This window comes from Eleutherodactylus coqui, chromosome 5 (assembly GCF_035609145.1).
Source record: "Eleutherodactylus coqui strain aEleCoq1 chromosome 5, aEleCoq1.hap1, whole genome shotgun sequence".
Lineage (NCBI taxonomy): Eukaryota > Metazoa > Chordata > Amphibia > Anura > Eleutherodactylidae > Eleutherodactylus > Eleutherodactylus coqui.
In genome coordinates, this window is record NC_089841.1 from 487,626 (window position 1) to 502,521 (window position 14,896).

The 14,896-nt window shown below is 51.7% G+C and overlaps 1 protein-coding gene across 1 annotated transcript in view; it reads left to right on the top strand.

The window, feature by feature from the left end:
* SPAG8 (sperm associated antigen 8) overlaps window positions 1-14,896 on the top strand; it is a 55,002-nt gene that overhangs the window by 15,338 nt on the left and 24,768 nt on the right. The window contains exon 2 of the mRNA XM_066602179.1: window positions 7,011-7,078. Within this exon, the coding sequence (XP_066458276.1) occupies window positions 7,011-7,078 (68 nt within the window). The remainder of the gene's footprint in view (window positions 1-7,010; window positions 7,079-14,896) is intronic.

The window sequence follows — 14,896 nt, forward strand, 5'->3', positions numbered from 1 at the left end:
AGGGTTCGGTCCTCTGCCCCTTGCTGTTTGGGTACCCAGGGCTCGGTCCTCGGCCCCCTACTCTTCCCCTTGCTGTTGGGGTCCCCAGGGTTCAGTCCTTGGCCTCTTCCCCTCCTGTTCCTCTTGCTGTTGCGGTCCCCCAGGCCTATGTCCTCAACCCCCTCCCCTCCCCCTCTCTTCTCCTTGCTGTTGGGGTCTCCCAGGGCTCGATCTTGGCCTCCTCCTCTCCTTTTCCCCTTGCTCTTGGGGTCCCCAGGGCTCGGTCATCGCCTTTTCTCCCCTTCCCCTTGCTGTTGCGGTCCCCCAGGGCTCGGTCCTCAGCCCCCAGCACCTTACTGTTAGGGTTCCCCAGGGCTTGCTCTTCAGCATTGCCTTTTCTCCATCTACACAGCTCCCATTGGACAGACCATCAGTAGTTTTGGCTTTCAGTACCATCTCTATGCTGACGACACCCAGCTATACACCTCTTCCCGTGACATCTCTGCACCTTTACTCCAAAACATCACTAACTGTCTGTCCGCTGTCCCTAACACCATGTCCTCTCTCTACCTAAAACTGACTTACTGGTATTTCCACCCTCCACTAACCGACCTCCTCCTGACATCTCCATCTCAGTGTGTGGCGCCATAACTCCTAGACAACACACCCGCTGCCTTGGAGTCATATGTGACGTAGATCTCTCCTTTACCCCCTACATCCAATCTCTGGCCCGAACATGTCAGCTGCACCTCAAGAACATCGCAAGAATCCGCTCTTTTCTCACCGTGGATGCGCTATAAACGCTCACTGTTGCCCTCATCCACTCCTGGCTCGATTATTACAACTCGCTGCTGATCGGCCCCCCGGGCCAGACTCTACCCTCTCTAATCTAACCTGAATGCGGCAGCCAGGCTCATCTTTCTGCCCATCCGCTACTTGGACGCCTCTGCCCTGTGCCATTCACTGCACTGGCTGCCCGTTAAATACAGAATTCAATTCACACTCACTACCTTCATCCATAAAGCTCTCCACAGCCCCGCGCCGCCCTACATTGTATGCCTCATCCACAGCACAGCCCCGTCTTACATTATATCCCTCATCCACAGCACCGTGCTGCCCTACATTGTACCCCTCATCCACAGCACCATGCTGCCCTACATTGTATCCCTCATCCACAGCACCACCCTACATTGTATCCCTCATCCACAGCACCACCCTACATTGTATCCCTCATCCACAGCACCACCCTACATTGTATCCCTCATCCACAGCACCGCCCTACATTGTATCCCTCATACACAGCACCGCCCTACATTCTACCCCTCATCCACAGCACCGCCCCGCCCTACATTGTATCCCTCATCCACAGCACCGCACTGCCCTACATTGTATCCCTCATCCACAGCACCACGCTGTCCTACATTGTATGCCTCATCCACAGCACCGCCCCGTCTTACATTATATCCCTCATCCACAGCACCACCCTACATTGTATCCCTCATCCACAGCACCGCCCCGTCTTACATTATATCCCTCATCCACAGCACCACCCTACATTGTTCCCCTCACCCACAGCACCGCGCCGCCCTACATTGTATCCCTCATCCACAGCACCGCCCTACATTGTATCCCTCATCCGCAGCACCGCGCCGTCCTACATTGCATGCCTCATCCACAGCGCCACGCTGCCCTACATTGTATCCCTCATCCACAGCACCGCCCTACATTGTATCCCTCATCCACAGCACCACCCTACATTGTACCCCTCATCCACAGCACCGCCCCGCCCTACATTGTATCCCTCATCCACAGCACCGCACTGCCCTACATTGTATCCCTCACCCACAGCACCGCGCCGTCCTACATTGCATGCCTCATCCACAGCGCCACGCTGCCCTACATTGTATCCCTCATCCACAGCACCACCCTACATTGTATCCCTCATCCACAGCACCGCCCTACATTGTATCCCTCATCCACAGCGTCGTGCTGGTTATGGAGGATAGTGCTGGTTATAAAAGAGAGTAGTGACAGGTTATAGCTGGTTATGGAGGAGAGTGGTGACAGGAAAGCGCTGGTTATAGAGGAGAGTGGTGACAGGATAGCGCTGGTTATGGAGGAGAGTGGTGACAGGTTAGCCCTGGTTATGGAGGAGAGTGGTGACAGGTTAGCCCTGGTTATGGAGGAGAGTGGTGACAGGTTAGCCCTGGGTATGGAGGAGAGTGTTGACAGGTTAGCCCTGGGTATGGAGGAGAGTGTTGACAGGTTAGCCCTGGGTATGGAGGAGAGTGGTGACAGGTTAGCCCTGGGTATGGAGTAGAGTGGTGACAGGTTAGCCCTGGGTATGGAGGAGAGTGGTGACAGGTTAGCCCTGGGTATGGAGGAGAGTGGTGACAGGTTAGCCCTGGGTATGGAGGAGAGTGGTGACAGGTTAGCCCTGGGTATGGAGGAGAGGGGTGACAGGTTAGCCCTGCTTATGGAGGAGAGGGGTGACAGGTTAGCCCTGCTTATGGAGAAGAGTGGTGACAGGTTAGCCCTGCTTATGGAGAAGAGTGGTGACAGGTTAGCCCTGCTTATGGCGGACAGTAGTGACAGGTAAGCCCTGCTTATGGAGGAGAGTGGTGACAGGTTAGCCCTGCTTATGGAGGAGAGTGGTGACAGGTTAGCCCTGCTTATGGAGGAGAGTGGTAACAGGTTAGCCCTGCTTATGGAGAAGAGTGGTGACAGGTTAGCCCTGGTTATGGAGGAGAGTGGTGACAGGTTAGCCCTGGTTATGGAGGAGAGTGGTGACAGGTTAGCGCTACTTATGGCGGACAGTGGTGACAGGTTAGCGCTGCTTATGGAGGAGAGTGGTGACAGGTTAGCGCTGCTTAAGGAGGACAGTGGTGACAGGATAGCGCTGGTTATGGCGGACAGTGGTGACAGGATAGCGCTGGTTATGGCAGACAGTGGCTACAGGTTAGCCCTGGGTATGGAGGAGAGTGGTGGCAGGTTAGCGCTGCTTATGGCGGACAGTGGTGACAGGTTAGCGCTGCTTATGGAGGAGAGTGGTGACAGGTTAGCCCTGGTTATGGAGGAGAGTGGTGACAGGTTAGCGCTACTTATGGCGGACAGTAGTGACAGGTTAGCGCTGCTTATGGAGGAGAGTGGTGACAGGTTAGCGCTGGTTAAGGAGGACAGTGGTGACAGGATAGCGCTGGTTATGGCGGACAGTGGTGACAGGATAGCGCTGTTATGGCAGACAGTGGCTACAGGTTAGCCCTGGGTATGGAGGAGAGTGGTGGCAGGATAGCGCTGGTTATGGAGGATAGTGGTGACAGGTTAGCGCTGGTTATAGCCGTGAGTGGTGACAGGATATCCCTGGTTATGGAGGAGAGTGGTGACAGGATAGCGCTGGTTATGGAGGAGAGTGGTTACAGGTTAGCGCTGCTTATGGAGGAGAGTGGTGACAGATTAGCGCTGGTTATGGAGGACAGTGGTGACAGCTTAGCGCTGCTTATGGAGGAGAGTGGTGACAGGTTAGCGCTGGTTATGGAGGAGAGTGGTGACAGGTTAGCGCTGGTTAAGGAGGACAGTGGTGACAGGATAGCGCTGGTTATGGAGGACAGTGGTGACAGGTTAGTGCTGGTTATGGAGGACAGTGGTGACAGGTTAGCGCTGGTTATGGAGGAGAATGGTGATAGGTTAGCGCTGGTTATGGAGGACAGTGGTGATAGGTTAGCGCTGGTTATGGAGGACAGTGGTGACGTTTCAACAGCGTTGTCAGCACAGCTGATAATGCAGCCCAGGAAGCCGGAAACTTTTCTTCAGACTTACTGGCGGAGCAACCTGCGTTTAACACTATAAAAGCGCAGTACAAAGTTGTGCCGTGTTTTCAGCCGTGCTGAGACCGCAGCCCATTCATTTCAATGGGAGACACACAGCTGAAAACGGCCAAGAATACAACATGCAACGCTGTCACAAGGCAGCGTTAGAAACACCGTTATCAGCCTTGTGTGAGCCGCCCCATTGAAATGAATGGAAGTGTTGTACAGCATCCAGCGCCTGTGTGAGAGAGGCCTTATGCTGTATAGTGGTGACAGGTTAGTGCTGGTTATGGCGGATAGTGGTGATAGGACAGAGCTGGTTATGGAGGATAACGCTTGTTATAGAGGATAGTGGTGACAGGATTGCCGCTACCTTGGGGTCATATGCGACTTCAATCTCTTCTCATCCACAGCACCGCCCTACAGCGTGTCCCTCATCCACAGCACCGCCCTACAGCGTGTCCCTCATCCACAGCACCGCCCTACAGCGTGTCCCTCATCCACAGCACCGCCCTACAGCGTGTCCCTCATCCACAGCACCGCCCTACAGCGTGTCCCTCATCCACAGCACCGCCCTACAGCGTGTCCCTCATCCACAGCACCGCCCTACAGCGTGTCCCTCATCCACAGCACCGCCCTACAGCGTGTCCCTCATCCACAGCACCGCCCTACAGCGTGTCCCTCGTCCACAGCACCGCCCTACAGCGTGTCCCTCGTCCACAGCACCGCCCTACAGCGTGTCCCTCGTCCACAGCACCGCCCTACAGCGTGTCCCTCGTCCACAGCACCGCCCTGCAGCGTGTCCCTCGTCCACAGCACCGCCCTGCAGCGTGTCCCTCGTCCACAGCACCGCCCTGCAGCGTGTCCCTCGTCCACAGCACCGCCCTGCAGCGTGTCCCTCGTCCACAGCACCGCCCTGCAGCGTGTCCCTCGTCCACAGCACCGCCCTGCAGCGTGTCCCTCGTCCACAGCACCGCCCTGCAGCGTGTCCCTCGTCCACAGCACCGCCCTGCAGCGTGTCCCTCGTCCACAGCACCGCCCTGCAGCGTGTCCCTCGTCCACAGCACCGCCCTGCAGCGTGTCCCTCGTCCACAGCACCGCCCTGCAGCGTGTCCCTCGTCCACAGCACCGCCCTGCAGCGTGTCCCTCGTCCACAGCACCGCCCTGCAGCGTGTCCCTCGTCCACAGCACCTCCCTGCAGCGTGTCCCTCGTCCACAGCACCGCCCTGCAGCGTGTCCCTCGTCCACAGCACCGCCCTGCAGCGTGTCCCTCGTCCACAGCACCGCCCTGCAGCGTGTCCCTCGTCCACAGCTCCGCCCTACAGCGTGTCCCTCGTCCACAGCTCCGCCCTACAGCGTCTCCCTCGTCCACAGCTCCGCCCTACAGCGTCTCCCTCGTCCACAGCACCGCCCAGCAGCGTGTCCCTCGTCCACAGCACCGCCCTGCAGCGTGTCCCTCGTCCACAGCACCGCCCTGCAGCGTGTCCCTCGTCCACAGCACCGCCCTGCAGCGTGTCCCTCGTCCACAGCACCGCCCTGCAGCGTGTCCCTCGTCCACAGCACCGCCCTGCAGCGTGTCCCTCGTCCACAGCACCGCCCTGCAGCGTGTCCCTCGTCCACAGCACCGCCCTGCAGCGTGTCCCTCGTCCACAGCACCGCCCTGCAGCGTCTCCCTCGTCCACAGCACCGCCCTGCAGCGTCTCCCTCGTCCACAGCACCGCCCTGCAGCGTCTCCCTCGTCCACAGCACCGCCCTGCAGCGTCTCCCTCGTCCACAGCACCGCTCTACAGCACCGCTCCACAGCACCGCCCTACAGTGTCTCCCTCATCCACAGCACCGCCCTACAGTGTCTCCCTCATCCACAGCACCGCCCTACAGTGTATCCCTTATCTCAATTCATCACCCAGCCTGGGCCCTCCGCTCCGCTAACAAAACCAGACTACCCCTTTAACGCGAACATCTCATTCCTGCCTGTTTCCCCAGTTTCCCCAGAGCTGCACCTGTCCTCTGGAACCCCAAACCATCCGGGCAATTCCTGACACAGAAAACTTCAGGCGTGCCCTAAAAATGCAACTCTTCAGGAAGGTGCACTAATAAGAGGGCACTAGGGGGCGTGGCCATTGGACACATCAATATGAGGGCACTAGGGGGCGTGGCCATTGGACACATCAATAAGAGGGCACTAGGGGGCGTGGCCATTGGACACATCATTAAGAGGGCACTAGGGGCGTGGCCATTGGGCGCATCAATAAGGGGGCACTAGGGGCCAATAACCACGCCCCCTACTGCCCCCTTATTGATGCGTCCAATGGCCACGCCCCCTACTGCCCCCTTATTGATGTGTACAATGGCCACGCCCCCTAGTGCCCCCTTATTGATGTGTCCAATGGCCACGTACCCTAGTGCCCCCTTATTGATGGCACGCTAGCTGCAGAGTCTTTTGTTTCGCTGCGCATGCGTGATGCTTTCTCTCATGTCTAGCGCGTGCGCCGATCGTTTGGAACGCAGAGCACGCATGCTCAGTCTGGTTCTTCCTTTTCTGGTGGGCAAGAGTGATTTCATTGATACTACTGGGCATAGCTGCTGAATAGTTCCACAGGCTGGGACCCGTGTGCAATGAGACCCCTGGCATTACGGGGTAAGATTTGGTCACATGATGATTACATCAGAGATCGTCCGACGGATGTCCGGCACTGCAACAAGCGCCACTTACTGCGGCACATCTTGATCAGGTATGTTGTATATATAGGGAGCATCACTTTTATGAAATATATGCTTGAGAAAGGCGTCACATGGAGGCTGAAACGCGTTGCGTTTTGGAGGTCGTTTCTCTCTGTGATCTTGTTTTATGGGATGAAGGTTTTTTGAATAAATTATTGTCTGGAATCTGGATTCCCATTCTGGATTTTTTTTAGTCTAAGGCTGACTTGGGTCGATAACGCGAGCGCGGCTGGGATTTATTTGGCATTTTCCATTACCCCATTACTTGTAGTATGTAAGCTCGTTGGAGCAGGACCCTCACCCCTATTGTCTCCATCAGCTGATTACTGTGTAACCGTGGTTCTGTAATGTTTGTACTTCTGTCTTTCTGTATTCCCCCTGTCTATGTAAGCGCTGCGGGATATGTTGGCGCTATACAAATAAAGATTATTATTCTATACCGGCTACCAGTGTGATATACTGATATCCCAGTATCATTGGCTGTTTTGTGGTGTCTCTCTACAGGTCTCATCAGCATGGAGGATACAGAACCCCGAGCCGCCCACTGCCTGCTAAGGAACTGGGTGGAGGAGGTGAGAGATGTTACATGGGATCATGCGTGTAAAGCAGGGACATGTATGATGTTTGCCCCATAGTCTGGGGGGATCAGAGTATAACGGGCACAGGTCCTGAGGTTTTCTGCACGGTGCCCCCCCCCCCCCCACACACACACACCCCACACCACAATCAGTCAGTTCAGCGCTGCAGGGGGATAGCGGGGGTCACAGTATATCAGGGGAGGCAGATCCCGAGGCGTTCTGCACATTGTGACCCCCGCACCACCTTCAGTCCGTTCAGCGCTGTAGGGGGAAGAAAGCAGGGGTCAGAGTGTAACACCCCAATGAACTTGCTGTGCGTATGGCTGGAGGCCTAGTCCTTGTCACGTGACGCCAACTCTCTAACTGGACACTCAGGATGATTATGCCGCAGAAATAACGGAGACGAGTCCAGTGGTATTTTAGCAATCTGAGAGAGTGCAGATTTACTAAACTTTGAAAATTTAACAATTCAGTTAACAGTTTTCTGTAACGTATTTGCAGCAAGTACACAGGCAGTTTGAGTACCAAGAAGATGTAGCAGTCTTGACTTGATCATACGCTGACTTTAAAGCTCTCTCCCTTCATTTACTGTAGATTGATTTAACTAGACAATTTCCCCCACTAGTGGATTAAGATGAATGATTGATTTGAATTAGACTGAAGGCTATTATGAAGCAGAGGGGCAAGTGGCTGTATGCTAATCCGGGCTTGGATTTCACCGGGTAGCTATAACTCACTGTTTGAGGAAGATGGACCTCAGAAAGGCCTCTCCTTTTCTTTCTCTGCTGCTGCAAGATGCTAAGGGAGCGAGTGTTTCACCTCGCTCTACCTCGGGTAGTAAACGTGTTGTAACAAACAACTCCTCTCCGACAACGGAACTGCAACCTGTCTTTACTCAGTGAATGACGTCACTGAATGGCTGTGATTTGCTTATCGAGCGCTGGCTGTGATTGGCTTCTGGCGCTCGATTAGCCAATCACAGCGCCTGCTTTGCTGGAGGCGGGGTATCCAAAGCCCTGTCACCAGCAGAAGCTGACATGGCAGACAGGGAGGACTCTGCAGTTTGCCGCAGCACCCCCAGAGACCGTCAGGACTCCGCGGACCATGTGTGTATAACCCCCCCCCCCCCCCACCCCCCAAAAATAAGACACTGTGCCTCTTTTGGGGCAAAAATTAATATAAGACGGTGTTTTCTTTTCGGAGAAACGCGGTAGTATATCGGGGAAAGGGGGGGGGGCAGGTCCCAAAGGTGTTCTGCACGGACATGAAGTCTGTTCAGCGCTGCAGGGGAATAGGGGAGACAGATGCCAAGGCGTTCTGCACTGTGCGTCCCGCACCACATTCATATAGGGGGGGGCATAAACAGCAAGATAGATGGAAGTCAAGCTTTAACCTGTATTCGAGTAAAAATAGAAATTATTATACATAATACACTCCTTGTCAAATACCGATCCGCGCCCTGAAGTTGTCATTCTCCTGCAGAACCCGGCATGGGGTTCCATCTCGGGCAGATCTGTAATATATTTGAGTTGTGAGGTGATTAGATGGACGGTCTTGTCAGTGGAGGGCCTAAAAGTGGTTCCCCTTTTGGCCTATAATAGGCTCTCAGACAGACGCTCCTTGTGTGCAGTGACCTCCTCTTCCGCTTGTGTAGAGCTTGTTGACTAGTAGACGCCTGTACGACGCAGAGAAGAGACCCCGTTACCAGAGTCTGAGAGGGGTGTATTATTAGGATGGGAGAAGCTCGATGGTCGTATCGACGAATCGTCCCCCACTGGCCATTCTAACCAGACTGTTAGGTGTTGCGACCAGTGGGTGGGGGCACACAAGGTGACCGGGCTCAGGACCCCCTGACAGACCAGCAGTAGAGAGGAGCGTCTGACTACACTATTAGGATGGGGGCAAACAAGATGACCTGGCTCAGGACGCCCCCTACCAGTAGAGGAGCATCTGACCAGACTGTTAGGAGGTGTTGGGAGCAGTGGATGGAGGCACACAAGGTGACCGAGCTCAGGACGCCCCCTACAGACCACCAGTAGAGAGAAGCGTCTGACCAGACTGATAGGAGGTGTTGGGACCAGTGGATGGGGGCACACAAGGTGACCTGGCTCAGGACGCCCCCTTCACAGACCACCGGTAGAGAGGAGTATCTGACCAGACTGTTAGGAGGTGTTGGGACCAGTGGATGTGTGAGGGCACACAAGGTGACCGAGCTCAAGCCCCCCCTTCCCCGACAGACCACCAGTAGAGAGGACAATCTGACCAGACTGTTATGGGGTATTGGGACCAGTGGATGAGGGCACACAAGGTGATCGGGCTCAGGACGCCTCCTACAGACCACCAGTAGGGAGGAGCGTCTGCCAGACTGTTAAAAGGTGTTGGGACCAGTGGATGTGTGAGAGTTCTACACAAATGCCCAGAGCATGGGAAACAAACAAGGAGAATAGGAGCTCCTAACTGTCAGAATTGGGGTCGCCACCAGGGGTGTGGGGGACGGACTGGCATCTCTGTCCAGGGTTCCTCCACTCTGGTGGTTGGTCATTGCAGCCAGCGGTCCGCCCCGCATCGTGGTCAGTGCGCGTCGTCAAGGGGAGGCAGTTTTATGGTTCCCCCTGGTTTCCTGTGACTTCTCCCCGCCCTCTGGGCGGGGAGTTCTACATATAAACCTGGCCTGCCAGTCTCTCATTGCCAGTGTTTGGTTTTGATCCGTTCTGCCAACACCCGCTATCTGACTTTGTCTTTCTGTGTTTGACTACTGCTTGCCTCTGACTTCGCCTTTGATTATCCTTCGGTACTACGCACATGCTTTCTGGTTCTGACCCTGCATGGTTTTGACTATACTCTGGTTGCTGATTATGCCCTGTTAACTTCAGGTTCACACCTGTCTGTCTCTCAGTCCCTCCTTCACGGGATCCCTGACACTAGTGCAGCGTAGGGACTGTCGCCCAGTTGTCGCCCTGGAGTTAGCCCAGGGGGGGGGGGGGCAAGTAGGTAGGGACATAGGGGAGGGTTGGCATAGGAAATCCCTGTCCATCTGCCTTAGCCAGCCCTAACACTAACACAGGAAGAGAAATATGATGTCCTAGGCATCACAGAAACTTGTTGAGATGATGCACATGATGGGAATACAAGGCTTGAAGGATACATACAACTTATTTATAAAAAACAGACCTAATAAAAGGGGAGGAGGAGTTGTGTTGTATGTTAGGAGAACATTCATCTCCACAGAGATTCAAGCTTCAGAGCTGGGAGTTCTGTAGAAACTGTTTGGGTAAGAATACAAGGAGAGAACAACAGAAAGGACCCCATTGTAGGCATTTACTATAGGCCACCTGGACAAGCAGAAGATATGGAGGAACTCTTTCTACATCAGATGGCCAAGCTCTCAAAGAAGCCCAACATAGTGATCATGGGAGATTTTACCTATCCAGACATTTGTTGGGAATCTCTCTCTGGTCAAAGTAATGGATCCAACAAATTCCTATCCGCTCTTGCTGACAACTTTATCTTCCAGAAGGTAGAAGAGAAAACAAAGAGGATCTGCTATCTTGGACCTAATTTTTACCAACAGGGAGGGAATGGCTGAGGAAGTAAGGGTGGCTGGGACCTTAGGAGGCAGCGATCATGATATCCTTGGATGTTGGATAACAAGGGGGGGGGGGGACCTGAGAAGACTCAGACCTCAAGGTTGGATTTCAGAAAGGCTGATTTTAATGGGCTCTGAAAGGGGATAGGAAGAATCCAATGGCTGGATGTTCTTAAGGACAGAAATGTCCAAGAAGGTTGGGAAATGTTGTGAAATGAGATTCTCAGAGCACAATCGTTACCAATCCCTAAAAGAAGGGAGAATGGGAAGCATTTAAAGAGACCCGGATGGATGAACACAGAACTTGTACACATGTTAAAGAGGAAGAAAAATATGTTCATCAAATGGAAAGAGGGGGAATATCTAAAGAAGAAGATAATGGGGTCTGCAGAAACTGTAGGGCAAGTGTCAGAAAAGCTAAAGCTGATAATGAATTGAGGCTTGTAAGAGAGGCCAAAAGCAATAAAAAAGGATTTGGGGGTCAAAAGCAAAAGAAAAGTCAAAGATGCTATTGGATGCTTACTGGACGAAAATGGTAAATTGGTTAATAATGATGTTGAGAAGGACGGACTGTTAAATTCCTATTTTGTATGCTTTCTCTCTGAAAGTTGATGGAACATAAACTGATCTTCCTTGTGCTATTGGGGGAATACAAGAATGCAGGCTATCTGTAAGCAAAGAGATGGTAAGGGAACACTTAGCTAACTTAAATAAATTCAAGTCTCAAGGTCCAGATGAATTACATCCTAGGATACTAAAGAAAGCAGCGGAGGTAATTGTTGAACCACTCGCCATAATCTTTGAAAATTCTTGATGAACAGGAGAAGTCCAAGAAGATTGGAAAAGGGCTAATGTTTACCCTATCTTCAAAAAAGGGAAGAAGGTGGATTCAGGAAACTACAGGCCTGTGAGCCTGACTTCTATATTGGAAAAGACCTCTGAACAGATTATTAAACAGCCTGTATGCAAGTACTTGGATGCAAATGGAGTAATTAACCAGAGCCAGCGTGGGGTTGTAACAAACAAGTCATGCCAGACTAATCTAATCTCCTTCTATGACAGAATCACCGACTGGGTTGATCAGGGAAATGCGGTGGATATAGTATATCTTTACTTTAGTAAAGCATTTGACAACGTATCTCATACTATACTTATTAAAAAATGACCAAATATGGGATTAACAAGGCAACTGTTAGGTGGATTCACAACTGGCTGAGTGATCGTACTCAAAGAGTGGTCATAAATGGCTGCACATCCAAGTGGAAGGATGTATCAAGTGGCGACCACAAGGCTCTGTCCTAGGCCCAATGTTGTTTAACATTTTTATAAATGATCTGGAGTAGAGAACTGATGGGAAACCGTGCTGATGACACAAAGCTAGGAGGGATAGCTAACATCTGGGCAAGAAAAATGAAAAAAAAAAACACATACAGAATGGGAGGTATTGGGCTAAGCAGCACATGTGAAAAAGACTTGGGTATACTAATAGATCACAGACTGAACATGAGTCAACAATGTGATGCAGCAGCCAAAAAGGCAAACACAATTCTGGGATGTATTAGGAGAAGCATAGAGTCTAGATCATGTGACGTCATTATCCCCCTCTACTCTTCCTTAGTCAGACCTCATCTGGAATACTGGGTCCAGTTCTGGGCACCCCACTTTATAAAAGACATAGACAAACTGAAGCAAGCTCAGAGAATAGTTACCAAGATGGTGAGCGGTCTGCAAATCATGTCCTATGAGGAACGGTTAAAGGATCTGGGAATGTTTAGCAGAAGAGAAGGCTGAGAGGAGACTTAATAGCGGTCTACAAATATCTGAAGGGCCGTCACAGTGCAGAGGGATCAGCTCTATTCTCATCTGCACAAGGAAAGACTAGAAGCAATGGGATGAAACTGAAAGGGAGGAGACACAGATTAGATCTTAGACAGTGAGGGGGATCAATGGGTGGAACAGGTTGTCATGGGAGGTGGGGAGTTCTCCTTCAATGGAAGTGTTCAAACAAAGACTGGACAAAAATCAGTCTGGGATGATTTAGTAAATTCTGCACTGAGCAGGGGGTTGGACCAGATAACCCCAAAGGATCCGTTGACCCTGGAGGTCCCTTCTAACTCTACCATTCTATGATTTTATGACTGTTAGGAGGTGTTGAGACCAGTGGATTGGGGCACACAAGGTGAACGGGCTCAGTATTCCCCAGCCATCTTGTATTCAAGCTAGAGATGGTACAACATGGTAGTAGATTCTCCATGCCTCCGTATCACATCTTGTATCAAAGCTAGAGGTGGCCCAGTGGGGTACTAGAGCATCGATGCCACTCTTATCACGTATTGTATCCAAGCTAGAGGCGGTACAGCAGGGAACTAGAGCCTCCATGCCCGCCCATATCACATGTATCCATGTTAGAGGCAGTACCACAGGGTACTAGAGCCTCCATGCCCTTCTGTATCACAGCTTGTATCCAAGCTAGAGGAGGTTCAATAAGGTACTAGAGCTTCAATGCCCACCTGTATCACATCTTATATCCAAGATAGAGAAGGTACAACAACGTACTAGAGCCTCCATGCCCTTCCATATCACAACTTGTATCCAAGCTAGAGGAGGTACAACAACGTACTAAAGCCTCCATGCTCTTCCGTATCACATCTTGTATCCAAGCTAGAGGAGGTACAACAAGGTACTAGAGCCTCCATGCCCTTTCATATCACAACTTGTATCCAAGCTAGAGGAGGTACAACAACGTACTAAAGCCTCCATGCCTACCCATATCACATCTCGTATCCAAGCTAGAGGAGGTACAACAGGGTACTAGTGCTTTTACTCTGATATTGTAATCACTTATATCAATGTTACAATCCTACAGAGAAAGTTTCATCTAACAACTTCAAGAGGACGTGTGTTACTGACAGTGTGTGTGTGTGTGTGTGTGTGTGTGTGTGTGTGTGTGTATGTATGTATATGTGTATATATATATATATATTATATTTATGTGTATGTATTGCAGTGACGTAAGGGTTCAAGTCCTGGATGGTGTGTATATACCATGGAGATTGCTAAGCTCCGGGATATAACTCTGGAGTTTGCATAAGATAAGGGCTGTCCGGGTCATGCGTATACTCTAGTCCAGGAAGTACCTGAACCTGGAACACGGCTAAAACCTAATTGGGAAAGGAGCAGGAAAAGCTCAGTTAGAGAGAGATTGTAGCAGAGTGTGTTCAGCCAGACCAGAGAGAGGACAGACTGTGTGCAGAGTCCCTGGAAAGCCGGGTGAAGAGAACCTGGAGAGCTGATGGAAGCAAAACCCTGAGGAAAGAGGTTGGGTGAGAATCCGTGTATCAAGTTACAAGGACTGTTATTTTGTGTGATGTATGGACATTATCTTGCTGGAAAAAGCCTGTTTATGATTGAAAGTTTGGCAATAAACCCCCCTGAATTACCCTCGTCGGCCTCTGCTGCCGCCTGACTTCCTACAGCGGAAACATACCTGTTGTTGGATCCTGCTTACATTTGGTGGATGATGCGGGCATTAATTTATACAGCGGTAGATGTGGCTCCAAACAGCAGTTAAAATGCAAACAACCGCTGCAAGTATGGAGGAGTTGGTGAAGCAACTAGTACAGATGAATGTACAGCAACACAAGACAAGTGCCCAGCAAAAAAAAGCCCATGTGGAGTCTATGCAGATGCAGCAGCAGACAAATCAGCTCCTCGTGAGGCAGCTTGCTATGCTGACAGAGTCAGTCAGGGTGAAAAAGACTTCAGTCCTCTCTGACCAGAGTACTGGTAAAGATGCCCTGAAAGCAGTGAGAGGGGCTTTACAAAAGATGGCCCCAGAGGACGACGTGGAAGCCTTCCTAATCATATTTGAGAGAATAGCAGAGATGGAAAAACTGCCTTCTGAGTGGTGGGCTGATGTGGTGGCCCCTTGCCTAACAGGAGAATCCCAAAAGGCTTATTATGACCTGACCCAACAGGACGCAAAGGAGTATAGCAAGCTAAAAGCGGAAAATCTTGCTCGCCTGGGAGTAAACATAGTCCGAGCTCAACGTGTTCGCCAGTGGATGTATAGCGATAATATCGATCTTTTTCATCTTGTTCAAAAATGGCTGCAGCCTGAGACTTTCTCCGCTACGCAGATCGTAGAAAGAGTGGTAGTTGACAAATTTATTCAGGCTCTACCTAAATCCATACACGCTGGGTTGCTCAGGGAGACCCACAGAACG